Raw genomic sequence first — 27,879 nt, 5'->3', positions numbered from 1 at the left:
GGCGGGCACAGCTCTGAGCTGGTGCAGCTGTTACATATGTCCAAAATGGCGCCTGCTTTCTTGTCTTGCTCACCTTTAAGGTGAGTCGAGAGAGAGAATCATGTCCATACCAGTCTCTCTCTCTCTCTTTTTTTTTTTTTCCTCTCCTCTAGTTAGGCTGGTGTACTTTTTTCCACGGGACTTCAAACCTCCTTCCCTCTAGGCTCTTCCTGCTGCTTTACCGCCAGTGTCTTGGTCTATTGTGGTTTCGCTTCACCTCTCTTTCCAGCCCTGGTGCATAGACTCAGCAGCTGGAGTCCTGAGTCGTAGGCACCCGTTTTTTTTTTTTTTTTTCTTAAAAAATTTATTTATTTATTTGAGAGAGAGAGTTACAGTGAGAGGGAGAGATAGAGAGAAAGGTCTTCATTCCATTGGTTCACACCCCAGATGGCTGCAATGTTTGGAGCTGTGCCAATCCGAAGCCAGGAGCCAGGTGTTTCTTCCTGGTCTCTCATTTGGGTGCAGGGGCTCAACCACTTTGGCCATCTTCTGCTGCTTTCCCAGGCCATAGCAGAGAGCTGGATTGGAAGAGGGGCAGCTGGGACTAGAACTGGCATCCATATGGGATGCTGGCACCTTAGGTGGAGTATTAACCTACTGCACCACGGTGCCGGCCCCAGGAGGGGTCTTGTTTCATACTTATGCATGTGGTAATCCAGTTTTTCAAGCACCATTTGTTTAAGAGACTGTCCTTGCTCCAGGGATTGATTTTAGCTCTTTTTTGAAAGATAAGTTGGTTGTAGATGTTTAGATTGATTTCTGGTATTTAATTCTGTTCCATTGGTCTGTCCATCTGTTTTTGTACCAGTAGCAGGCTTTTTTGATACAGCTGCCCTGTACTATATCTTGAAATCTGGTATTGTGATATCTCCAGCTTTGTTTTTCTTATATAACATTGTTTTAGCTATTCTGGGTTTCCTGAGTTTCCCTATGAATTTCAGCATCATTTTTTTTTCTATATTTGAGAAGAATATCCTTGGTATTTTGATTGGTATTATATTGAATCTGTAAATTTCTTTCTGTAATTTGGATGTTTTGATGATATTGATTCTTCCAATCCGTGAACATGGAAGATTTTTCCATTTTTTGGTATATTCTTCTATTTCTTTCTTTAATGCTTTGTAATTCTCATTGTAGAGATTTTTGATATACTCAGATTTATTCAAAGGTATTTGATTTTTTGGTTGCTATTGTGAATGGGATTGATCTTGGAAGTTCTTTCTCAGCTGTTGCATTGTCTGTGTATACAAAGACTGTTGATTTTTGTGTGTTGATTTTATATCATGCCACATTACCAAACTCTTCTTTTAGTTCCAATAGTGTCTTAGTAGAATTCTTTGGATCCCCTATAAATAAAATCATGTCATCTGAAGATAGCGATAATTTGATTTCCTGCTTCCCAGTTTTTATCTCCTTGGTTTCTTTTTCTTGCCTATTGGCTCTGATGAAAGTCCTGACCACACCCTGAACCCTCCCACACAGCCTCAGTGTTTTCACATTCCTGGCATACAAGCCTCCCACAATTAGAATCACCCAGCCTCCTGTGTCACTTCACTCCGGAGCTTGTGTTGAAGTTCTTGGGTGCTGGGGTCCTGAGTTGTGTGTGTCCACACCCTCCAAATAGGTCCACAGTGTCCCTTTACTTTATGTGGATTTTCCTCTGCCATTTTTAATCTACCTCTTCTCTGAGACTGCACTCTCTATTTTTTAAAAGCTGTCTTCTAGACTAGAGCATGAAGCTCCCTCCCTATTCTGCCATCTTAGTCCCTCCCCCCATATTCAGAATTCAAGTCCATAGGATTTTGTTTTTTTTTTAGTGATATTTTTAATTTGAGAGAAAAACACACATACACACACACACAGAGAGAGAGAGAGAGAGAGAGAGAGAGCGAGCTCCCATCACTGATTTACTCCCAAATGCCTGCAATGGCCAGGGCTGGAGCCAGACTGTGACTGGAACCAGAAGCTGGGAACACAATCCAGATCTCTCATGTGAGTGACAGGAGCCCAATTACTTGAGCCATCACCACAACCTCCCAGGGTCTGCATTAGCAGGAATTTTGTTTCAGAAACTGGAGCCAAGAATCAAACCTAGGTATTCTGAGGTGGGACGCAGGTGTCTTAACTCATCCTAACCCCCAGATCAAACACCTACCCTGCATTGGGTTCTTTTTTTTTTTTTTTTACAGGCAGAGTTAGACAGTGAGAGAGATAGAGAGAAAGGTCTTCCTTTTTCCGTTGGTTCATCCCCAAAGTGGCTGCTAGGGCTAGCGCGCTGCAGCTGGTGCACTGCACCAATCCGAAGCCAGGAGCCAGGTGCTTCCTCCTGGTCTCCCATGTGGGCACAGGGCCCAAGGACCTGGGCCATCCTCCACTGCACTCCCTGGCCACAGAAGAGAGCTGGACTGGAAGAGGAGCAACTGGGACAGAATCTGGTGCCCCGACCAGGACTAGAACCCGGGGTGCCGGTGCCGCAGGCAGAGGATTAGCCTAATGAGCTGCGGTGCTGGCTCATTGGGTTCTTAAATTTTCATAAAATGAAGTCTTTATAGTAAAATATTTTGTTAATTTGTTGATAAAAGGGATTGATTACTTTTAGTGTAGACTGAATACTGTGGTTTGAAAAAGAAAAATTTGAATGTTTCAGTGGTAACTCTTTTTTCTTTGCCTTTATTTTTTCTTTAGTTTACAACAAAGTATATTAAGATCCCATTTCAAGGTAAGCTGTCTTATGATCTTCCCTTTTCACTGTAATTTTGTATTTATAATGGGTAGAAAAATTCTGAAGTTGTTTTGAATCCAGTTTTCCATATATTTTTCAGTACTGACACATAACTTTCATCCTCACATTTGGCTCATGGCCAATATTGTTGCTCATAGTTCATTATTAGTGTTTCAGGCAGGGAGCAAGAAGAAGGGGGAAACGCTTAAAAAAGGAAGAGCACCTGTTACCTGTGTGTTCCCCTTTTAAGGAGCCTTCTTGGATGTGCGTGACACTTGACCTCTTTACATTTTATTAGTTAACATAGTCATATGACCGCATGCCTATTTAAAGAGAAATCTGGAAAATAAAGTATTTAAATGCTGGAAATCTTGCTTCTCTACGTACAAGTAGGATTCTTTTATTAAGAAAGAAGGAATGGAAAAGTGAGTAGGCAACTCCTACTATCACTATCTGTCATATCCCTGGAACATAATGACCTACATATTGGGGGTAAATTTGGTAAGGTGTACATTTTTCTCAGAAGCATGTTAAGTCTTACTTCCAGCCCCAATCTTCCATAAAAGAGAAAGCAATCCTTCTAAAGAAAATTTAGGTTTCATCTTAAAAGCCTAGGACAGTTAGATTTAGTAGTATTCTGTAGATTTCACAGAAGTAATTTCAAATGTATCTGTAGAGCTGAGAGGTGGGTGCATGAGGAAGAAATATTGAGCAGTTTTTCTAGAATCTTCACCTCTAATTTCTACAATTTGATCTGTTTTTGCTGCCAGTTTCAGTGATAGCTTTTAGAATGGGGAATAGAATGGTTGATGTGTAAACATTAAGATTAATGGTTAATATGCTGGTATTTGCTCATTGTAAAATACTTCCAGACTTTAATATTCATATAAATTACTCAGAGCTGTGGGTGGCTATTAAACTGATATTGTGATTCAGTAGCTAGAGAGGGTGGAGCCTGATACTCAGCATTTCTGACAAGCTCCCAGGTCACACTAATGCCATAGCCTGATGCCTACACTTTGAGTGTCAAGATCTCAGGAGTTAATGCAGCAGGAATACTACTAAATTACTTTTCCTTCTTTCCTTTTAGTTTTCTAAAATTTCTAAAAATTTATTTGAGTCACGCATACCCACACATACATACACAGATACATACACACAGCCCCCATCTGCTGATTCACTCCTCAGATACCCACAATGGTTAAGGCTAGGAAGACCTGAAGCCAGGATCCAGAAACTCAACCCAAGTCACCTACGTGGGTTATGGGAACCCAGTTACTTGAGCCATCATTACTACCTCACAGGGTCTTCATTAACAGGAAGTTGGAAATCAGGCACGAGAGCTGGGCATTACACATATGTACTCTGATATGGGCTGTGGTGTCTTAATGTGAGTCTTAACTGCTAAGCTTAACACTTGCACCTATACTTGTTATCTTTATTTCTTTGAATTAAGAAAGAAAAAAAAATTCTAAGAGGAGATTCCTTTAGCTCAATGAGAGAGAAAGACTGAGAATTTAGAGAAATTACTTAGAAATTTAGAGACATGGAAATGGAAAAATTTTAAAAGAAGTATCTTAGACCATTCTGAACCTCATGTTATTTTTGAGAATATTTTGTGTGTGTATGTGTGTGTGTGTTTGATGTCCTGAGGGAAAGTCTTTTTTTTTTTTTTAACTCTTATTTAATTAATTTCTTTATCCAGTCTACTGTTGATGGGCATTTAGGTTGATTCCATGTCTTTGCTATTATGAATTGAGCTGCAATAAACATTGAGGTGCAGACAACTCTTTTATTTGCCAATTTAATTTCTTTTGGGTAAATTCCAAGGAGTAGGATGGCTGGGTTGTATGGTAGGGTTATATTCAGGTTTCTGAGGAATCTCCAAAATGACTTCCATAGTGGCTTTACATGTTTGCATTCCCATCAGCAGTGGGTTAGCATCCATTTTTCCCCACATCCTCACCAGCATCTGTTGTTGGTAGATTTCAGTAGTGGCGTATCTATTCTGGAATAAAGATGTTTTGCGAGAAGAAAGATGGGAAGAAATTGGCCTTTGACAGTATTTTGAGTCTTGGTTTATATTATTGACCAAGATGAGGAAGAAGAATTATAAATATATAATTTTCTACTAAATTTTATGCTTAGTTTTCTGCATTGATAGTCATCCCATTCCCCCAATCTCCACCCCTGTTTGCTAGCAGAATTCCTGCAGAGAAATCTCGCTGGACAAGGTTTCTATGTTATGAAAATTTCATCTCAAATTTTCCTTTTCTGTATAGAATTGAAATCATATAGTGAGAGACTAAATCTCTTTAATAGTTATTTAGCTCTTCCTAATTTGTAATGTGACTTTTTAAAGCTGTAATTATGCTGCTTAGGCTATTTCAGCTAAATTAGTGAAGTTCATTGGAAATATATCTTTGAAAAATTTTGCATTTAATTCTTTTAGAAAGCTATAGAATATTAAGAAGTGTCATATAGTACATAAGAAATGTATTCTGAAGTACATTTAATAGATTGATTTTTAAATTGCTATCTTTTGTTTCAGTGTCCCTGAATGAGGTTTCATTGCTAATGGATACCAGACATTTAAAGAGGTTTGGATTGTGGAAAAGTAAGGATGAGGATCACAGTAAAAGGAGTCATGCTATCCTTTTCCTCTGGGTCTCTTCAGATTATCTTCAAGAAATTCAGACCCAGTTAGAAAATTCTATATTAAGCCAGCAATGTGAGTATAAAGTGATTTCTAAATTTCAGGATAACCTGATATGTCTAAAAAATAAAGTAGTTTGTGTCTAAAATAATTTATTTAACAGTATAATTATTTCATTGAATTAAAAATAATTTTATCCCTTAATATTATGTGGTAGATCTTAGGAAAGCTCATGCAAATATATAGTATGAGAAAACTGCATGTATTTCCAAAAATTTCTTGCACCAAAATAAACTTACCTTTTAATTTTCTTTTCATGAAGTACTCTCATATAAGATAAATTATTTCATCAATTCCTACAGTTTTCCTGGTAATTTTATTCAATGGAGTGAAATTATCACCTATAATAAATGTTGTTTAAAAAAATCTTAAATGTTGTTTACCTTGAAAACAAAAAGCTCCTGTGTTCTTAAAAACAAAACTAAAGAGAGATACCTCATGTTTAATTCAGTTGTCAGCATCCCTGGCTACCTTTCTTATGAGTAACTTGCCTTTGTTTCCTAATCAACTGTGACAGAGTTAATTGGTGGCAAAGTGAAATAAAATCTAGAAATCTTTACCTTTACCATTTTCTTTAGTTTCTAAAAAAAATCAGCTTACTTATGTATCATTACTTGTAAGACTCGTTTAATACTCTTCTGCATGTACCCATAAGATGTATCTGCATATATGCATCTTGAAGTATTTTCCACCTATTTTAGTTTCTAACTTCTTTTTAATTTTTTTTTTAAAGATTTATTTATTTGAAAGTGTTAGAGAGGGGGAGACAGACAGACAGGGTGATCTTCCATCTGCTGGTTCACTCCTCAGATGGCTGCAACAGCAAAGGCTGGGGCATGCTGAAGCCAGGAGCCAGAGGTTCATCTGGAACTCCCACATGGATGGCAGGGACCCAAGTACTTGGGCCATCTTTTCATGCTTTTCCAGTCCATCATCGGGAAGCTGGATTTGAAATGGAGCATCTGGGACCTGAACCAATGCCCATATAGGATGTTAGTCACAGGCGGTCTCTTTACTTACTATGCCACAATGCTGGTGCACAAGTTTCTAGCTTCTTAAAGGAATCTATTTTAGAACTGGGTAAATCAGTTTAGTAAGATTCTTTCTTACCTCTTTTATATTTTTACCTTCTTCTCCCATTCTCTTACATATTAAAAATGTTACATAGTAAATTAATTTTATACCTTCTTTTCTTGTAATTACCTTCAGTGGAAAAAATCATGATTTAATAGCAAAGAAGTAGGGGGGAATATAAAGAGTCACTTATATACTCATTGTAAGGAGAAATAATTTTTTTAAAGTTTTATTTATTTATTTGAAAGGCAGAATTGCAGAGAGGCAGAGGGACAGGGAGGGAGGATGGGAGGGAGAAGAGAGAAAGAGAAAGAGAGAGAGAGAATCTTCCGTCTGTTGGTTCACTCCTCAAATGGCCACAATAGCTGGACCATCTTTCACTGCTTTCCCAGAAGTATTAGCAGGGAGCTGGATTGGAGATGGGGCAGCCAGGATTTGAACTGGCATCCATATGGGTTGCTGGTACTGCAGGTGGTGGCTTTACCTGCTATGCCACAACACCTGCCCAGAGAGAATGTTTTTTGAGAGTATGGCTGAGATGGTGGGTGAAAAAAAAAATAAAGGAGGCATTTTTATTGAAATATTTTATTTGATACATTTGATTTATGGAGGGGACTAGAGAAAAGTAATTGCTGAATTTTCATTTATTCATAACATTTATCAACATTGTTTTCTAGGCTGGCACCGCGGCTCACTAGGCTAATCCTCCGCCTGCGGAACCGGCATCCCGGGTTATAATCCTGGTTAGGGTACCGGATTCTGTCCCAGTTGCTCCTCTTCCAGTAGCCTGGTCAGGCAGTGGAAGATGGCCCAAGTGCTTGGGCCCTGCACCGGCATGGGAGACCAGGAGGAAGCACCTGGCTCCTGGCTTCGGATCCATGCAGCACTGGCCATAGCGGCCATTTGGGGGGTAAACCAACGGAAGGAAGACCTTTCTCTCTGTCCCTCTCTCTCTCTCTCTCTCACTGTCTAACTCTGCCTGTCAAACAAACAAACAAACAAACAAACAAACAAAACACAGTGTTTTCTAGCGCTTACTAAATGCTGCACACTGGAGAAATAGCAGTGAACAACCTGTAAGTTTCCATTCCAGTGCAGTAAACGGGTGTCTAAAAATTGTGAGCTTGGGCTCTAGGTTATTAAAGGCTTATCTGGGGATTTTAATTTGCCTGGGTTATTACCTAACATACAAAATACTTTGATAGGTTATCTGCCAACCTTACTGTTAATGATGATTAGATTATTTTAATTATAATCTTGAGAAGTTTATTGATTAAAAATTGTTTCTTTTTTTCCATAGCAAAATCCAGTGAATTCATTTTCATTGAAATACACAATCCTATTTTACAAAGAGAAGAATTGAAACTGAAAGATATTATGACAGAAATTAGTGCAACCAATGGAGAAGTAGAGCTTTCTTATCCATTGTCTTGGGTTCAGGCACTTCCTTTGTTTCAGAATCTCTCTTCAAAAGAAAGTTCTTTTATTCATTATTATTGTGCTTCAACTTGTTCTTTACCTGCTGCTGCTACCGAGGCAATGAAGATGAAATCAGTATCTCAGGTTAGCATATGGTTAATAAATTTAGGAGGGGATGGGAAAGTAAATCTTTCACTGATATTAGGCTGATTTCATAATGCTGTGTTTTGCCAAAAGAACACAGAAACTAACTCGAAAGAACTCTAGTGACAAAGATGAACAAAATTAATAATAGAAACATATGAATATAACACAAGAATAAAATAAATATTGAAGATTCTATATTGGTACAGATAGATAATTGAGTTACTGAATGAGTGAATAAATAATAAATGGTACTTAAAGGACAATTCTCCCTTTAAAAAAGGATCCAATTAATTAACATAAAAGGCACTAATATATAAAACTACTTCTAGGGGCCAAGGTTTTGGTATATGCCTGCAATGCCAGCATTCCATATGGGTGCTGGTTCAAGTCTCAGTTGATCCACTTCTGATCCAGCTCCCTGCTAATGCTCCTGGGAAAGCAATGGAAGATGACCCAAGTGCTTGGGCCCCTGCAACCACATGGGAGACCTGGAAAAAGCTCCTGGTTCCTGGCTTTGGCCTGGACCAGCCTCTACTGTTGCAGCCATTTGTGGAGTGAACCAGTAAATGGGTGGAAGATTTCTCTCTGTCTTCTCACCCTTAACCCACTCCCCCACCCCCATAACTCTGCCTTTCAAATAAATAAATAAATAAATAAGTAATCTTTAAAAAGAGGAATGATGAACACAATTAAAAAAGAAACCCAGTACTAGAACACAATACAACACAAATACAATACAAATGCTTTGCAGTTTGGAGTTTGAATTTTTGGATTAGGGATGCTCAAGTTTTAAAGTCTATTAAAATATTACAAAATCCAAAAATCTCCAAAATCTGAAACACTTCTTGTCCTAAACATTTTGAATAAATGATTCTCACCTTGTTTTTATGATTCTTGTGGGTAAGGTCCACTGATGGACACTAAATTTAATGGGTGAAAATTTGAGGAGAAACAAGGATATATGCATAATCTTGAAGTCTGTTGCTCAAAATATTTATTAATTACAAAGATAAAAGTAGTAACTCTTCAATGTAAAAGCCTAGCAGACATTACGTAACTAACTGATCAACGTTACCACCATCAGTAGTAAGACTAGTCAGCATAATGTACCCCTTGATACCATGCATGGATATGGGCACATTATTTCTATGGTATTGTTCCCAATAGTGTATAACTTCAGCTTAATCATGAGAAAAGAGAGACAAACCCAGCTACAAAATAATCAACTAATATTCTTCAGCAGTATTAAGGTCATGAAAGACAAGAGAAGACAGGAGTTGGAGAATCCTGAATCAGAAAAAGGGTATTGGTGGAAAAACAAGTTAAATCATACTAAAAACTGAACTCTGTTAATGGTATTCTATTGATGTTAATTTCTTACTTTTGATAATTGTACTATGGTTATATGTAATATTAAGATTAGGGGAATTTGAGTGAGGGTTTTTTTTACTGCAACTCTTCTATAAGTCTAAAATTATCTTAAAACAATAGTAAGTTAGATACATATTATGCTTCTTTTTATGAATTGATAATTATTTACATGTAGCTTGTGTATCTCTGCCAAAAACTTCTAGAAAGAAAGTTGTTTATTAAGTAACTATGGCATGTACACAAATTCACATATGAGTATACGCACACAGGTTTGATCTGGAGCTAACCTTTTACTTAAAAGCTTTTAGAAAGCTATATTAGGCCAGCACCGTGGCTCAATAGGCTAATCCTCCACCTGCGGCGCAGGCACTCCAGGTTCTAGTCCAGGTCGGGGCGCTGGATTCTGTCCCATTGCCCCTCTTCCAGTCCAGCTCTCTGCTGTGGCGTGGGAGTGCAGTGGAGGATGGCCCAAGTGCTTGGGCCCTGCACCTGCATGGGAGACCAGGAGAAGCACCTGGCTCCTGGCTTCGGATCAGCCTGGTGTGCCAGCCACAGGGCGCCGGCCGCAGCAGCCGTTGTGGGGTGAACCAACAGAAAAAGGAAGACCTTTCTCTCCGTCTCTCTCTCTCTCTCTCACTGTCTAACTCTGCCTGTCAAAAAAAGAAAAAAAGAAAAAAGAAAGAAAAAAAAAGGAGAGCTATATTAGTTCTACTCAGCCATAAGAAATAATGAAATCCTGTCTTTTGCAACAAAGTAGATGCAGCTGGAAACCATTATACTTAGTGAAATTAGCCAATTCCAAAAAGACAAATACCATATGTTTTCCTGATCTGTGGTAACTAATAGAGTACAAAAAATTTAATGTAAAGGAATGAAATTGGCATTTTGAGATTCAATGATTGTTCACAGCCCTTGCCTCTACTACTGTTGTGAAACTGGGTTTTAACTTTGTCCTTTTGAAGCTTAATATGTTTGTATTTATATATTTACAAAGAGATATTTTCCTTTGCTGTTTTCTCTCAGCCTTCAAATACAGATGCCACCAAACCTACCTACACCTTCCTGCAGAAGCAAAGTAGTGGTTGTTACTCACTATCCATCACATCTAACCCAGATGAAGAATGGCGAGAAGTCAGGCAAACTGGACCTGTTCAGAAGTGTGTATTGTGTCATATTCTATTAGTAATAGGTGGACATAGTTTTCACTCATGTTGCTGCTTTTATGTTTACCTTATGAAATGCTTTTGGGTTTAGTTTCATGTTAATGGCTAGTAATGGAAGTAATGTTTTTAACTGATGATAAGCAAAGAAATTAATTAAGTAAGCAGTAGGTGCCATTTCATTTAATCTTATGTCATTAAGATAGAAAAGGAAGCCAAAAATATTTGTGAAAATATTTATTTGAGTAGCAATATATGGTTTTGAAGATTATTCCACATTTGCATATATGATAGGGTAAATGAAATTGTGTACTAAAGTATGATAAGTTTGAGGTATTTTGAGTTTTTTTTATAAGTTTCTTCTTTGTTCATATTTTATCTTTTATGTCTTTTCATGATGGTAAGGCAGAATGGAGTATGTGTGTTTGAAGTTATTTCTCTACCTCCATGTGATTCTTTTTCTCTTTTTAAAAAGGTAGTTAAAAGCATAAGAAAATAAAAATCAATGAGATGGTACATATCATATTTTAGCATTCAAATTCTTGATTTTCAGGGTTAGGCATTTAGTCTGGTGTTTAAGGCACCAGTTAGGGCACCCACATCCTCCGTCAGAAAGCCCGGGTTCAACTCCTAGCTCTGGCTCTTGATTACTAGCTTCCTGCTGATGCAGATTCTGAGAGGCACTAGTGATAGTTCAAGTCGTGAGGTTCCTGCCATCCACTTTGGGAGCATTGGAATGAGTTCCTTCCTCCTGGCCTCAGTCCACCCCACTCCCCAGCTGTGCAGGGCATTTGGGGGAGCACTCTCCAACCAACAGAATGGGGAGCACTCTCTCTCTGTTTTACTGGAAGACTCTTAGGTCCTTGAACCTTCTCTTTTACACCATTATTAACTAGCTCATCAGGTACCTTGTCTATTTAAAAAAGTTTATAGCCAGGAATTCACATCTGGTCTTATTTCTAAAATTTTAAGAGACAGTGCCAGAAGGAAGTTGCATAGAAAATTAGTTGTCATCTATATTATTCTCTGGTTGTGTGTTGCAGTTTATTTCTCAACAATGTTGCAGTGGATTTGTTTCTGAGAGGAGGAGCGTGGTGGGGGCAAGAGGTGCAGGGTCACCACACAGACCTTGGGAGTCGAGTGAAAGCAGGCCTGAGGCGAGCAGCCCACAGACTCGTTTATTTGAGTTAGTACAACAGCTTATATAGCCAAGACCAGCCAATCCAGTCAAGGGGCGGTCTATGCCCCAACCAATCACAGCCTGTTGCCAGGCAGTTTCCAAAGCCATCCAATCACAGCCTGTTGCCAGTCAGGCTCTTGTCGCCAGGCAGTTTCTTTTTCTTTTATTTTTAAAATTTTTTTTTTTTTATTTTTGACAGGCAGAGTGGACAGAGAGAGAGAGAGAGACAGAGAGAAAGGTCTTCCCTTTGCCGTTGGTTCACCCTCCAATGGCCGCCGCGGTAGCGTGCTGCGGCCGGCGCACCGCGCTGATCCAATGGCAGGAGCCAGGTGCTTCTCCTGGTCTCCCATGGGGTGCAGGACCCAAGCACTTGGGCCATCCTCCACTGCACTCCTTGGCCACAGCAGAGAGCTGGCCTGGAAGAGGGGCAACCGGGACAGGATCGGTGCCCCGACCGGGACTAGAACCCGGTGTGCCGGCGCCGCAAGGCGGAGGATTAGCCTAGTGAGCTGTGGCGCCGGCCGCCAGGCAGTTTCTGAAACCATCCAATCACGGCCTGCTGTCAGTCAGGCTCTGTTGTCATGTGGTTTCCGAAGCCATCCAATCACGGCCTGTTGCCAGGCAGTTTCTGTTGTCAGTGGCCATCTTGGCATGACCTTTTCACCTCAGTGGCCATCTTGGCATGAACTTTTCACCTCATTCCACCACAGTTGTGATCTAATTTTCACTGTCATTTTGTTCCTTTTAAGTTTATGTTGTAAGCACTTTCTTACAGGAAACTTACCTCCCCAACTCCCATATTATTTCCTTCTTGCCTGGCTATTGGTGTAGACTGGCCCCCAACAAGAGAGAATAAATTTTGTCTGTTGACTTTTCTTTTTTTTTTTAAATTTGCATTTAAAAGAGAGAGAGGTAGTGAGAGTTACTTATCTTCCATTTGCTGTTTCATTCCTTGAATGCTGGTAACAGCTGTCCTGGGCCAGGCCAAAGCCAGGAGCCTGGAACTCTACCTGGGTGCAGGGACTCACCTACTTGAGCCATCATCATGCCTCCAGGATGTGTATTAGCAAGAAATTAGAATTGGAAGCACAATGAGGACTTGAACCCAGGCACTCCAATATGGAATGTGGCATCTCAAGCAATGTCTTATGTGAGAATAAGAGAAAATATAATTGCTTGTGTTGTCAAATATTTTTATTCTATTGATTTTAGTTATAGAATACTATGTAGTTATTATTTCATTTAAGAAATAGATGTCATTTAAGAGATATCTTAGATATTAGAATTGTGAATATCAGTATTTTTTAACTTTATTTTTTTTTAAGATTGATTGTATATCCTCCACCCCCTACCAAAGGAGGATTAGGAGTAACTAATGAAGATCTGGAGTGTTTAGAAGAAGGAGAGTTTCTTAATGATGTAATAATTGATTTTTACCTTAAGTAAGTACAGTGATAATTGCTCTTCATATTTTTTGTAGGTTTTAGTGTGAAAATTAATGGTTTTGTCTTTGTCTTATTTTGATTCTGGTTAAAAGTAACTTGCTAATACTAACTGATAGAATTAAAAAGGGAGAGAATGATCCAACATGGGAAGTGGCATACACAGCAGACTCCTAGAATGGCAGATGTTCTAAACAGCACTCTGGCCTCAGAATCAGCCCTTAAGGCATTCAGATCTGGCTGAAGAGCCCATGGTAGTATTTCAGGCATGGAAAGCCAAGACACCCTGGCCAAAAAAAAAAAATCCTAAATGAAAGATCTCTGCGAGTGAGATCCCAGTGGAAAAAATGGGCCATCAAAGAAGGAGGTACCTTTCTCTGAAGGGAGGAAAGAACTTCCACTCTGACTATGACCTTGTCTAAGTAAGATCAGAGTTGGTGAACTCAAAAGGCTTCCATAGCCTTGGCAGCTAGTGACACGAGCCTAGGGTGATTACTGACGCCATAAACAAGAGTGTCAAATTGTTAAGTCAACAACAGGAGTCACTGTGCACTTAATGTGTCCTTAATATGTTGTACAATGTGAATTAACAATATAACTAGTACTCAAACAGTATTTTATATTTTGTGTTTCTGTTTGTTTGCAAACTGTTGAAGTCTTTACTCAGTATATACCAAATTGATCTTCTGTATATAAAGAGAATTGAAAATGAATCTTGATGTGAATGGAATGGGAGAGGGAGCGAGAGATGGGAGGGTTGTGGGTGGGAGGGAAGTTATGGGTGGGGGGAAGCCATTGTAATCCATAAGCTGTACTTTGGAAATTTATATTTATTAAATAAAAGTTAAAAAAATAAAAGTAATTTGCCGGGCCTGGCACAGTGGTGAAGCTGGTTAAGCTGCAGTGTGCAGTGCCAGCATCTCATATGGGCACTGGTTTGAGTCCCGGCTGCTCTACTTTGTTCCATCTTCCTGCTAATGTGCCTGGGAAAGCAGCAGAAGATGGCTCTAGTCATTGGGTCCTTACACCCATGTGGAAGACCCGGATGAAGCTCCTACCTCCTGGATTCAACCTGGCCTAACCCAGGTCATTGTGTCCATTTGGGGAGTGAACCAGCAGATGGAAGACCTCTGTCTCTCCTCTCTCTGCAGCTCTGTCTTCCAAATAACTTTTAAGTAACTTGCCCAAGGTTTCAGGATTTGGAATTTTTTTCCTAAATTTTGAAATTTTAAGTTTCATTCATTTATTTCCACAGATGCTGTATACTTCAGAGGAGTTGTTAAATTTTTGTGTTTGTTTTTGATTTATACTTATTTGACTACTGTATTATTGTGGTAGAGGAAATACTTAAATAATTATGAATAATTTGGGAACTGAAAGAAACAACTCTATTCAGTTCTCTTTTTAGGATATCTTTAGGATCACTGCTACTTTCAAAATCTATGCTACTTTCCATTAAAAATGTTTTCAACTTTTTGTGTAATAAAAGTTGAAAGAATGAATATGAAAACCTTTAAAGCCTTCATACAAAGAAAATTACTTTTTAATCCTCATTTTATACTGGATCTAAATCTCCAATATGTGATAGAGATGTCTCATAGTTATTTCATAGATTCCTCCCAAACAAAATTTTTTCCTATCTTACTTAAACTCTATTGTTTTACTATTGAAATTCTTAATCCAGTCATTCTACCTCCAACTCTTACATATATACATATGTTATAGATTTAATCTTTAGAAATTCAGTTGGGTCTTTTTATGTCTTCCATGACTCTAACTTTTTGAATATATGGAATACAGTTATTATCTATTTGATATCATTTTCTAAAATGCATAATCTAATGTCTATGTCAATTCTGGGTTGGTTTTCATTGAGTGATTTTTCTCCTCAGTATTAATATTTTTTAAAAGATTGTTTTATTTATTTGAGAGGAAGAGTTACAGAGAGAGAGAAAAGGAGAGAGATAGAGAAGTCTTTCATCAGCTTGTTAGCTCCCCAGTTTGCTGCAAAGGCCAGGGCTGAGCCAGGTTGAAGCCAGAGGCCAGGAGCTTCTTCCAAGTTTCCCACATGGATGGCAAGGCCCCAAGCAGCTGGGCCATCTTCTGTTGCTTTTCCTAGGCTATTAACAGGGAGCTGTATTGGAAGAGGAATAGCTAAGACATGAACTGGTACCCATATGGGATGCTGGCATTGCAGGTGGTGGCCTTATCCACTAAGCCACGTGCCAGTCCTGAGTATTTTTTTTTTCTTATTCTTTGCATTTCTGGTAAGTTTTTATTGGATACTAGGCATCTTTGTATTTCTATAAATATGCTTGAATTTCATTCTGGGACACAAATTGTATAGGAACAATTTTAATGCTTAAAAGATGTCATGTTTCTAAGATTTGTTAGATAAGACCAACAAATAATAGTCCTTGTTACAGAGGAAAAGTTCTTTGGAAAACTCTACCAAATGCCTTGTGAATTACAAGATTATAGGCACCATTCCTGGTCTACATAAATGTTGGCCTTTTTGGGTAATTTTTCCTCAGCCTTGTGTACTTTTCTTACACACATACCATGAAAAATACTCTTGAGTACTTGAGGGTGACTTTCTGTAGCTATCTGGAGTTCTTTCTGTATACAACTTTTTTTCCTTTCCGGTATACTGATCTGCAAACTCTGTTCATTTTCAAACCTACGTTGACAATTAAGAATCTTAAAGTCTTCTAAGGGTTTAATCATCAAATGATTGAATTACAAGCTTACGTTAAAGACTTTTAGTATAGAAATGTAGTAAAGAATTAAAGAGTAGTCAGACTTCAGTTACTAAAATTTATCTAGATTTATGCAGGAGTGTTACTGTATTACATTTAATCATGAGATTATTTGATAAATATTTCATTCTACCTTCACTCCTCTGGTTTGTAAGCTCTATGTAGGGCAATGCTTGCTATATGTGAGGCATGATATAAATATTTAACTAACTGAATGAGTTAGTGGGCAATCTGCTTTAAATGGTTTTGATAGAAGTTGAGGTAACTAAAGAGCAAATGGGAGGGAGGCAAATATGGTTATTTTCTTAGAACTCTACCTATGAAATACATGAAATCTGTTCTGTTTATATTTAAAAAAATAATAAAAATATAAATGGAAACAATGGAATCAGAGGAAACTGTGGGATTGCACTGAATTTAATTGGATATAAAAACAAAAATTTCCAGAACGAAAAAAATACTTGAGGAAAGTCCAGGTAAGATCTAAAAATAATTTACTTTTGTGGAATTTCTATTTCATAGGTATCTTATGTTGGAGAAGGCATCAGATGAACTTGTTGAACGAAGTCACATTTTTAGTAGCTTTTTCTATAAATGCTTGACGAGAAAGGAAAATAATTTAACAGAAGATAATCCAAATCTTTCGTAAGTCAATCTTCTAGCATACTTAAGTTTTAAGAGAAAATGTATTATTCTGATATTCCTCATGAAATGGCTTTTTAATAGTGTTTCCTACAGTGGGTGCTTTACCACATGTGTGTTTGCCGTGAGAACCATTCTCACTCTTCCACTGTTCTGCTCCCTGTGACAGGGAAGCTGCGTTTCCAGTTGCATGTCCTGAAGATACTTGGAAGTTAGAGGACGAGGAAGAAAGAAGCCAGGCTGTTTCTTCCTCCTGTTTTTGTCCTGGACAGTAATTTTGGCAGTGGCTATATTTCCTCTGTTGGTCCATGTCTTTTTGGGCTGACCTGCTAGAGCTCCAGCTTTCATCTGGAGGTACTGCTTCTTTCCTCTATACTGTAGAGGTTGAGCAGTTTCTCATTTATTAATCTCTGGTTGCCTCACTGTCTCCTTTTTCCACTTTTCTCTTTCTCTGTCAGTTTGGTAGCCATTTCCTTATGTTATATTCTATCTGTTGTAAATATACAGAATTGTTTTTGTTTTCCTGGCTGGACCCTTACCAACATACTATTTAATTAAACTGATAAATTACATAAAATATCACATTTGTATAATTTGTTTCAATTTCTGGCCAACTACTTTTTGGTTAATATTAAGAGTTATGGAGGATAGGTAAAAAGAAAGGAGTTATTATTTTTTAAACCAAAGTAACTTGTATAGCTGTTGTAGCTTGGAATGCTCTGTCTTCATGTCTAACAACTTGAATAATATTGTATTTGAGTAGACTCATGAAAAAGTATAATAATTATTTACCATTTTAAAATTTAATGCTATATTTATATACTTTTTTTTCTGTCTCAACAATGCTTTTGGGTAGATAAGGCATATAAGTTATATCCTAGTTTTTCAGACAAGGAATAATTTGACTAAGGATAAATAGCTAATGAGTTGCAGAACTGGATGGTACTTCAGTTCTTATCTTTTCACATTTAGTACATCGTTTTCATTGCACTAAACTACCTTAAAAATGGCTGTGAGAGTTTTTCAGTCTGTTAAAAGGAATAATGAAAAGATGATTAAATGAATAAACTGCTTGAATTTGTTGTATCATTGGAGAAAGGGGATAAGGATAGGCAGAATATTAATATTTATTGAGTGCTTGGAATCAAGGTAGCAAATATAAAGTTATATGATTCTACAGTATTCTTATGAAATAATTATTGTCCTTATTAACTGTAGCTAAAGAAGTTATATAAGTTATCTGAAATTGGATATAGTTTTCCAGTTTCAAAGTTCAGCTCTTTTTTTGTGTATAGAGTTCTGACTATATTATTTTTTATCTAAAAAGGATTCTTGTGAGATTAACAAGAGGCTGTATTTATTGGTTACACTGGGCAGCTAGAATATGGTGTGGCTGTCTTAGATAAAATGAGGTGTATGGATAACACACACATATGGATATTTTGAGTATCCTTGAGAGGTTTGGAACTTTTGCTGATACACAAGGCTTGCCACAATGAATAAAAAAATTACAATTTCAAAATATTCCTGATAATCAGTTATTGTAGAGGGTTGTATGGAAGGGGATGATTTATTAAATAAAATTGATATCTAACATTTATGATGCCCTGTTTTATCTTATATATGCAAGTTGACAGCTGGTATCATGTGCTTAATCTCACTTTTTATTTTAAGATTATTCACTATAAAGATTATGAATTTGGTTTACCTACCTACAAACTAAGGAAAATATAGGTAGATTTTTCTGTATTGCTAGTTTTTAAAAAAGAAAAAAAATTAGATGCTGTATGCTTGACTAAATACATACAAGTAATAAAAATGAAGTTACATGAATGGCCATTGTAGGGTAAGATGGGTATCATACACACATCAGACCATTAGTATTAGTATTTACACAGTATTAGTACTAGTATTTACACAGTCTGACATATCAAACCAAGCATTAGTATTCCCACAAAGAATCCCTAGAAATCAGTAAAAGATAAACCAGAAGCAAAACAGCAAGGGATACAATAATTCTCAATAAATCCAATGCAAAAGGCTCAAACTCCTAGTATTAGGAAACTTTAGACTAAATGATGCACAAGTTTATTACCATGGTCTATGAGATCCTGCAAAAATCTCACTTCTATATAGCTCTCTGAACTCACGGCATTGTTTTCTCTAATTTATCATACTTCAACCTACTTCCTTTCATTTTTTAAAATATTTTATTTATTTATTTGAGAGGCAGAATTATACACAGAGAAAGGAAGAGACACAGAGAGAGGTCTTCCATTCACTGGTTCACTACCCAAATGGCCGCAATGGCCAGAGCCGGGCTGATCCAAAGCCAAGTGCCAGAAGCTTTCTCTGGGTCTCTCATGTGTGTAGGGGTCCAAGCACTTAGGCCATCTTCCACTGCCTTCCCAGGCATTAGCAGAATGCTGGATTAGAAGAAGAGCAACTGGGACATGAACTGATGCCCATATGGGATGCTGGCACCACAAGTGGAGGCTTAACTTACTACTGTATAGTGCTGGCTCCTCATTTTTCAAATATACTCAGTTCTTTCCTATTTCCTGTCAGAGATTTCTTTTCCTGGTACTTTTTAATTTGTTCCTCAAGAGAACTTCTAATCATTTTACTTATAATGTATTATATATATTTCTCATCCTAAGCTTGATAAGGTTTGGGATCACATCTGTTTTATTTTCCGCCCTGTGCCTGGTGCCCTTTTTAGTGTTTGGAACATAGTAGGAACTCAAAATAAAAGATGATAATAATGCATATTGTTAAACATGAAGAAAATTATTAGACACATTGACGATTTTCTATACATTTAGGAGTTGAGAATATGAGATCATGTTGTAGCTCTCATCTTTTAGTCCCCTTACCCCAACTATATCTAATATATTCTGAATCAAATGTGGTTAGAGTGATCAGGGGCTATATACCAAACAATAACATAAAAAAAAAAATCTTGAAGTCCTTATCTTAAAGTTAAAAATTTTTATTTTGTCAAATATATATCTTTAATATTTCCAGAATGGCACAGAGAAGACATAAAAGAGTAAGAACATGGACTCGTCATATAAATATTTTTAATAAAGATTACATCTTTGTACCTGTTAATGAGTCGTGAGTATTCTATATTACTTAAAAACAGAGTGGAATATGCAATTAATTGTTGTCAACTCTAGTTACCTTTATGTGCTACAGAACATTAGAAGTTAGGATTTTCGACATTCCAAAAAAAAAAATAATAAATATTTGAGGGGATAGATATTGCAAGTTACCCTAATCTGATCATTATATATTATATACATTTGTATATGTGTACCCCACTAAATACATACAATTATAGTATGTGACATTGAAAATAAATTGTAGAGGGTTCACAGAAATATTTTGTGGCATTTTTAGATTAATAATCGGTAAAAAGCATAGGTACATTAGTCCCAGATATAACACTTTTTCCCATAAAAGTAGCTAAAACAGTGAGTTGTTAAAGCAACTCAGTTTTGATTTAAGAATGATTTTGTTGTAAATTGATTGAAAAAATAAAATGACAAATTATAGAAGACTTCAATGACTTAGATGATTTTTTTTGATTCTATAAAATATCTTCTAAATAAAAAATAAAAAAAAAAACTTAGGATGAATCTTTAACTATTTAAGGGAAAAAATTCTTCAAGCCCTAATACAAAAAAAGGTAATGATTCTTTTTATTTTTAAAGTTTTATTTTATTTATTTGAAAGAGTCAGTGAGAGAGGTAGAGACAGAGAGAAAGAGAGGTCTTCCATCTGCTGGTTCACTCACCAAAATGGCTGCAGTGGCTGGAGCTGAGCCAAACCAAAGCCAGGAGCCTCTTCCATGTCTCCCATGTGAGCCATCTGTGCTGCTTTCCCAGGCACATTAACACGGAGCTGGATTGGAAGTGGAGCAGCTGGGACTTGAACTGGCACCCATAGGAGATGCCAGTGGCTGTAGCGCCACAGGGCCGGACCTGAATCTGTCTTTTTATTAAAGCAGATCCTCAATAGAAAACACTGATTACTCAGATTTTACCCTCAGTTGTGTTACTTATGCCTGGATAACTATGGATTCTTAAATAGTTTTAGAATACGTGCTGTATATCAGATATTACAGTGGACATTTTAAAAATTAATATGAAGTTTTCATGACCACTTTCTCAGATGTAGCTGTAGGACATATTTTTCTACATTGTGTAGATTTTGTATATTATAAAAATTGTAGTTCTTTCTCAACAGGTCTCACTGGTATCTTGCAGTCATTTGTTTTCCATGGTTAGAAGAAGCTGTGTATGAAGATTTTCCCCAAGCTGTATCCCCACAGTCCCAGGCTCAGCAGTCCCAACATGACAACAAAACAATAGGTGATAGTCTTGATGTTGATGGTATTTTTTAAGTAATGAATACAATAGTAAAATTGTGACAGAGTTCAATATGAAGTTAAAGGTAGTGTAGTTATTTATTATTATTCAACTTACTTGAAGGGAGAATAAAACTAAAATTTTCATAATAGATAACCAGTCTTCTAGGTAGACTAAATGTAATTCTTAAATTATACTGCTATACCAGGCTTTATTGTAGTCTTTTTTATGGGACAGCTTTGCTAACATGACGAAGGATTCAAGTGATACATCTTGAAGTATGGCTTGAAAATATCCTTTCAAAAAATTAATTTGTTATCTTTGAAAGGCAGAGAGACAGAGAAACAGACAAATCCCCCCCCCCCCTTTTTTTTTAATTTGACAGAGTTAGACAGTAAGAGAGAGAGACAGAAAGGTCTTCCTTCTGTTGGTTCACCCCCAAAATGGCTGCTATGGCCGGAACTACGCTGATCCGAAGCCTGGAGTCAGGTGCTTCCTCCTGGTCTCCCATGCAGGTGCAGAGCCCAAGCACTTGGGCTATCCTCCACTTCCTTCCCGGGCCACAGCAGAGAGCTGGACTGGAAGAGGGGTGACTGGGACTAGAACCTGGCGCCCACATGGGATGCCAGTGCCGCAGGCGGAGAATTAACCGAGTGAGCCACGGTGTCAACCCCAAATTCCTCCCGTTTGTTACTTCATTCTCCAAATGCCCACAAAAGCTGAGGTTAGGTCAGGCTGAAGCAAGGAGATGGATTGTTGAGGTCTCCTATATCGGTAGGAAGGACCCAAAAACTTGAGTCAGCTCCTGTTGCCTCCTAGGGTGAGCATTAGTAGGAATCTGGAATTGGAAGTGGAGCTGGGACTAGAATCCAGGCATTCTGCTGTGGATTATGGGTGTCCCATGAGGCATCTTAGCTGCTCTGTCAAACATCTGTTCCCCTGTTTTAATGTATTTGAATGAATTTATTGTAGATGCTAATAATTCAGAGATCTCTTTTAATCCTTCTATGTTATAATTCAGAATCTTAATTAAGTAGACAAATAATTTCTCTTTGAGGGAAAAAATAGCAAAATTAAGTGTCTTATAGCTCTAAGCCTAAGCAGCAAGCAGAATTATTAATAGCCATTACAGTTATTATTGGCCAAAACCTTGGAGGGAAGAAAGAAAAATTGATAAAGCAACTAATTATTTCAGTTTTTTTCTAATTCTTTGGCTTCTCAAGTACACTTATAAAACTCTGTGGTCATAGTTAGAAGAACTATTACTGGGAAAATTAACTATACTATGCATTAAAGTATCATATGCTTTGACTAATGACCTTTGGTTGAATCTTTTTATAGGAAACTGGCCCAGCTAACTTGCATTTCAGGTTTTTATTCTGGGTGGTTATTTGATAACAGCTAAACATTATCAGTTTTATCCATTGAATTTTATTCATAACATCACACATAAAAAATTAAATATATCCCAAGTATTTTTATATCTTTAATTACTACAGTGAATACAAATGATAATTTAAGCTAATCTAATCTGCAGTGAATCTACAATAAAGACTCATAATCACTTCCTCATTTCTTGCTAGATAATGATCAACATTCTACATCATTGTTATCTCTGAGTGCAGAGGATTCTCAAGTAAGTGTTCTTTATAGATCTGAAGGAAGGAAAACTCATGAGCATGATAATTTAGCTATAAAAAAGGGCATAGGCAGGTGGGCAGTGATGGCTCTTAGTGGCCCATTACTAAATTGTGCTGATTTATAATTCCTTGATGCTTTTATGGGACTGGGAAAGAGAACAAGAAAAGTTACTCTTTTTGTATCCATTTAGCTTGCTTTAGTTTCCAATATTTATTTATTTAGTAGTTTAATTGATGTCTTCTTGGTTAGCTAATTTTCCATTTCTAGTGTCAGGTTTACTTTTATTCTTTATTACTTCAGTAACTTTTGAACTTAGTATAATTAGTAACCTTAGCTAGCACATTTTATCTTCTTTCATTTTAAATTGTCAGTAAAAATCATTGAAAATTAACTCAAGGTCAAGCCATATGATTGTTTGGCCCAAAATAGTTACTATTATCTTTTCTTTATATGAGATTCCAAATTGGTATGTGTAGTCCAGATACTGCATACTAATTGATTAAGATTAGCAGCTGGTGACTTTGATGTGTGTAGAGACAGTAGCAGCCTGCCGGCATAGGCCTTTGTCTTTACTGTCACTGGGGTGGAGTGGGCAGGAAGAAGGAAGCTTCTTTTTCTGCTGTCCCAGTGGCAGGGTAGGGAAGTGCCATCTTGCTTCTAGGGCCAGGCTTCTCAAATTGGGTTCCTTTGACTACTGTATGCAATTTATGTTAAAAAATATTCTCAGGTCATTCAGTTGGGCAAACTCTTTGTACTATTCTTTTGGAGCTTACTATGTATATTAGAATAGTAAAGATACTGAGAAAGTTTACATTATAGAAATATGGTTAAGTTTGATCTGTGGTTTCTCAAAATTGTGAACAGAAACAAATATTCATAAAAACAATGAAATCTCCAATTCTTTTTCTCTTAATATAGACTAATACTCTGCTATTATCATAAATTGAGTTAGACAATGTATATAAAGGCAGATTAAAGTAGTGTGTTTATCTTTGTTTAAGATGACAACTCTGAATTGAAGTTCCAGATTGCTTTTAGGCCAAGGTGAAGCTTCAAAATTACTAGAGGCTACCTATAAAAGTGTCTTAGTTATTTTACCAGCATTAGAAAATAAATCAGCAAATTTCTGAAAAATAAGTTAATTCACATTAGAGGATGAAAAGAACTTTTATTTGAAATTGAAATTTAATTTCAAAGCTGTTTGAAACATCTTAAGAAATAACTGAATATTAATTTACCCAAACTAGCTTTAATTTCAGTTCTGAAAATTCATGTTATTTCAGAGTACCAAGATGAATATATCAGTACCTAAGAAAATGTGTAAAAGGTAGGTACATGCTATCATAATAATATAGCATTGTTGAGAAATTTAGGTATACATTATATACAAATATATGTATCTTGATTTCTGTTTTGATTTTCATAGGCCATGTATTCTCATACTTGACTCCTTGAAAGCTGCTTCTATACAAAACACAGTTCAGAATTTACGAGAGTAAGTAATGATAATTTTACCATTTAGTGTATTATCTGAAATATCAATAATTTTGAAGCTACCTTAAGAATTACTGAAAAGACTACACAAGGAATTATTTTATTATGCATTTAAATGAGACCTATACACATTATCTATTATGTGTTAATATTTAAGAATTAATATTTCTAAAGGACAATATCAAAAGTAAATTGAGAATTTGTATTACAATTGAATGAAAAGCAGAATTTTACAAAACATCATTGCAAATGTTTGTGACTATTTGAGTACAACTTTAGAAAAAGATAAGAACTCTTTTACATTCATAATATTAAGTGCACATGCATGCATATGTATATGCAATGAAACTTTTAACACAATTGTTAGTTTACTTTGTAGTGTAATAATTTCATGTACTTGAGATGTTAAAAAAAGGCTGACTTTTAGTTTGAAGAGCATGTTGTTTTCTTTAAGGTAGAACTTGTGAGGGTTCACAAAATATAATTTGAACTGTTAAAGTTCAATCTTTGGAAATTTGGCTTAAGAACAACACATGTGGCAGCAAACATTTTTCCACCTTTATGAAAGTGTTGCATACTGATAAGGAAATTTCTACTAGAGTCAATCTGTGTATTGCTGATTTCAGGTATTTAGAAGTCGAGTGGGAAGTTAAGCGAAAAACTCACCGTGAATTCAGCAAAACAAACATGGTGGATCTATGCCCTAAAGTTCCTAAACAGGATAACAGTAGTGATTGTGGAGTATATTTACTGCAATATGTGGAAAGCTTCTTCAAGGTATGTGAAGATATTATAAATAAGTTTTCTATTCACAATTACCCACATACAATCACAAGTTATTGAGCCAGTAAATGGGCAGGAAAATATTACAGGTAATTCAAACAGGAAACAACAACAACAACAGCAAACAAGTAGAAGCACGCATGATTTAGATACTGAAATTAGCAGATACAAACTTTAGAATGGGGACTGGCACTGTGGTGTAGCGGGTAAAGCTGCTGCCCGTTGGGCTGGCATCCCACATAGTAGCTGGTTTGAGTCTCGGCTGCCCCACTTCTGATTCAGCTCTCTGCTATGGCCTGGGAAAGCAGTGGAGGATGGCCCAATCTTGGGCCCCTGCACCTATGTGGGAAACCCAGGAGAAGCTCCTGGTTCCTGGCTTTGGATTGGTGCAGCTCCAGCCATTGCTGCCAACTGGGGTGTGAACCAGCAGATGGAAGACCTCTCTCTCTCTCTCTCTCTTTGCCTCTCCTTCTCTCTCTGTGTAACGCTTTCAAAAAAAAAAAATAAATAAATATTTATAAAAAAACCTTTAGAATGACTGGATTGATAAGTTAAAGAAAATGAACCAATGGTGATCAAAATGGATAAAGGGGTGCAATAAAAAAATGAAATGGACATTTTAGAACTGAAAATGGGGCAGTGCTGTGGCTCAATAGGCTAATCCTCCATCTGCAGCGCTGGCACCCCAGGTTCTAGTCCCAGTCAGGGCGCCGGATTCTGTCCCGGTTGCCCCTCTTCCAGGCCAGCTCTCTGCTGTGGCCTGGGAGTGCAGTGGAGGATGGCCCAAGTCCTTGGGCCCTGCACCCCATGGGAAACCAGGAGAAGCACCTGGCTCCTGGCTTCGGATCAGCACGATGCGCCAACTGCAGCACTCCGGCCACGGCGGCCATTGGAGGGTAAACCAACGGTAAAGGAAGACCTTTCTCCCTGTCTCTCTCTCTCTCACTGTCCACTCTGCCTGTCAAAAACAAAAACAAAACAAAACAAAACCCTCAAAATGTATAATTATATGTCTGAAATAAAGAATTTTCTTGATTGGACTGGATAAAGTAGAAGGCAGGATTAGTGAATTTTATTTTATTTATTTATTTATTTATTTTATTTATTTATTTTTAAAAATTTTTTGACAGGCAGAGTAGACAGTGAGAGAGAGACAGAGAGAAAGGTCTTCCTTTTGCCGTTGGTTTACCCTCCAATGGCCGCCACGGTTGGCGTGCTGCGGCCGGCGCACCGCGCTGATCCGATGGCAGGAGCCAGTTGCTTATCCTGGTCTCCCATGGGGTGCAGGGCCCAAGTACTTGGGCCGTCCTCCACTGCACTCCCTGGCCACAGCAGAGAGCTGGCCTGGAAGAGGGGCAACCGGGACAGGATCGGTGCCCCGACCGGGACTAGAACTCAGTGTGCCGGCGCCGCAAGGCGGAGGATTAGCCTAGTGAGCCACGGCGCCAGCCAGGATTAGTGAATTTAAAGAAAGCACGACAGAAGGTATCCAACTATAGCTCAGAGAGCAAAAAGAATGTAAAGAAGAGAACAAAGCTTAAGAGGTATTTGTGTAACAGTCAAAAGGTCAAATTCAAATGTAATTAGAATTCCAGTAGGATTGGAGAGTAAAAGAAAATAGGACAAACACAACATTTAAAGAGAATTTTCTAAAATTGAATAACCCATTTTTTAGGGAGCTTAGGAAACTGTGTTTGAAGTAGAATAACAAACATAGTTATTTTCTAGCTCACACAGACTCTATAGGAACTGTAGCAGTGTTAAACAAGAGATTTTAAATGGCAAGGAATCATTCTTTTTGCTTTTGAGCAATCAGCTTATTAATTCCGTCATTACCAGTGTTATTTATGAAGATCAACATGAGAGGAGGAGGAGGGTGTTTTTGAGTGGTTACCTGCTTGGAGAATGCTTAAAGATGGAAGCCATCTCTCACTCTTCTTCCAATGCATGAGGGTTATAGTATGAGGTTACAATTTTTTGATGTTTTTTATATCAGGGAAGAATGTATATAGTAAAATAGAGTAAACATTAAGGAAGCCTTTAAATATTTTTTGTTTGTTAGGTGTTTTTCCCCCTCTTTTTGGTTCCACACTGGGGCTTTGTGGGACAAAACCTAGTGTGACATTCCTGGTCCTCTAATACTCCTTCCCAGATAGATTTGATTTTGTGTTTGTATATTTGACATATCACATAACATAATGTATTTTTTTTTTTAAGATTTATTTTATTTATTTGAAAGTCAGAGTTATGGGGTTGGGGGGGGGGGAGGTTTTCCATCTGCTGGTTCACTCCTCAATCGGCCGCAATGGCTGGAGCTGTGCCAATCCGAAGCCAGGAGCCAGGAGTTTCTTCTGAGTCTCCCACGTGGGTGCAGGGGCACAAGGACCTGGGCTATTCTTTACTGCTTTCCCAAGTTACAGCAGAGAGCTGGATAGGAAGTGGAGTAGCCGGGACTCAAACTGGTACCCATACGGGATGCTGGCACTGCAGGCGGTGGCCTTACCTGCTATGCCACAGCGCCGGCCCCTACATAACATATTCTGAATCTGTTAACATAGTTTTACTTCATATAGCCTTAAATATATATAATTTATAATTCTAATGTAGGATGAAGCACTATGTAAGATTCCTTAAAGAAATCTTCAGAACTCTAAATCTTGTATTTTGCAAATTTGTGCACTAATACAGTTTAAATTAGAAGAATAGTCTGTGGGGGCCTGCATTGTGGTGCAGTGGGTTAAGCTGCAGCTTGCAACATGGCGTGCCATATTGGAGTGCCAATTTGAGTCCTGGCTGTTCCACAGCTTCCTGCTAATATGCCTGGGAAGACAGTAGAAGATGGTCCAGGTTCTTGGGCCCTTGCCATCCATATGGGAGATCTGGATGGAGTGCCTGACTCCTGGCTTTAGACTGG

The 27,879-nt window shown here is 37.6% G+C and overlaps 1 protein-coding gene across 7 annotated transcripts in view; it reads left to right on the top strand.

Moving 5' to 3' along the window:
• SENP7 (SUMO specific peptidase 7) overlaps positions 1-27,879 on the top strand; it is a 206,426-nt gene that overhangs the window by 175,775 nt on the left and 2,772 nt on the right. For all 7 annotated transcript variants that reach the window (XM_062207205.1, XM_062207250.1, XM_062207242.1 and 4 more), the window contains 12 exons: positions 2,725-2,758; positions 5,313-5,492; positions 7,852-8,114; positions 10,512-10,645; positions 13,154-13,270; positions 16,552-16,674; positions 19,699-19,791; positions 20,926-21,050; positions 22,631-22,683; positions 23,972-24,015; positions 24,115-24,183; positions 24,809-24,959. In XM_062207205.1, the coding sequence (XP_062063189.1) occupies positions 2,725-2,758; positions 5,313-5,492; positions 7,852-8,114; positions 10,512-10,645; positions 13,154-13,270; positions 16,552-16,674; positions 19,699-19,791; positions 20,926-21,050; positions 22,631-22,683; positions 23,972-24,015; positions 24,115-24,183; positions 24,809-24,959 (1,386 nt within the window). The remainder of the gene's footprint in view (positions 1-2,724; positions 2,759-5,312; positions 5,493-7,851; positions 8,115-10,511; positions 10,646-13,153; positions 13,271-16,551; positions 16,675-19,698; positions 19,792-20,925; positions 21,051-22,630; positions 22,684-23,971; positions 24,016-24,114; positions 24,184-24,808; positions 24,960-27,879) is intronic.

Source organism: Lepus europaeus, chromosome 2 (genome assembly GCF_033115175.1).
Source record: "Lepus europaeus isolate LE1 chromosome 2, mLepTim1.pri, whole genome shotgun sequence".
Lineage (NCBI taxonomy): Eukaryota > Metazoa > Chordata > Mammalia > Lagomorpha > Leporidae > Lepus > Lepus europaeus.
The sequence above is the reverse complement of the archived record's forward strand: the minus strand, read 5'-3'. Positions and strand labels throughout refer to the sequence as shown.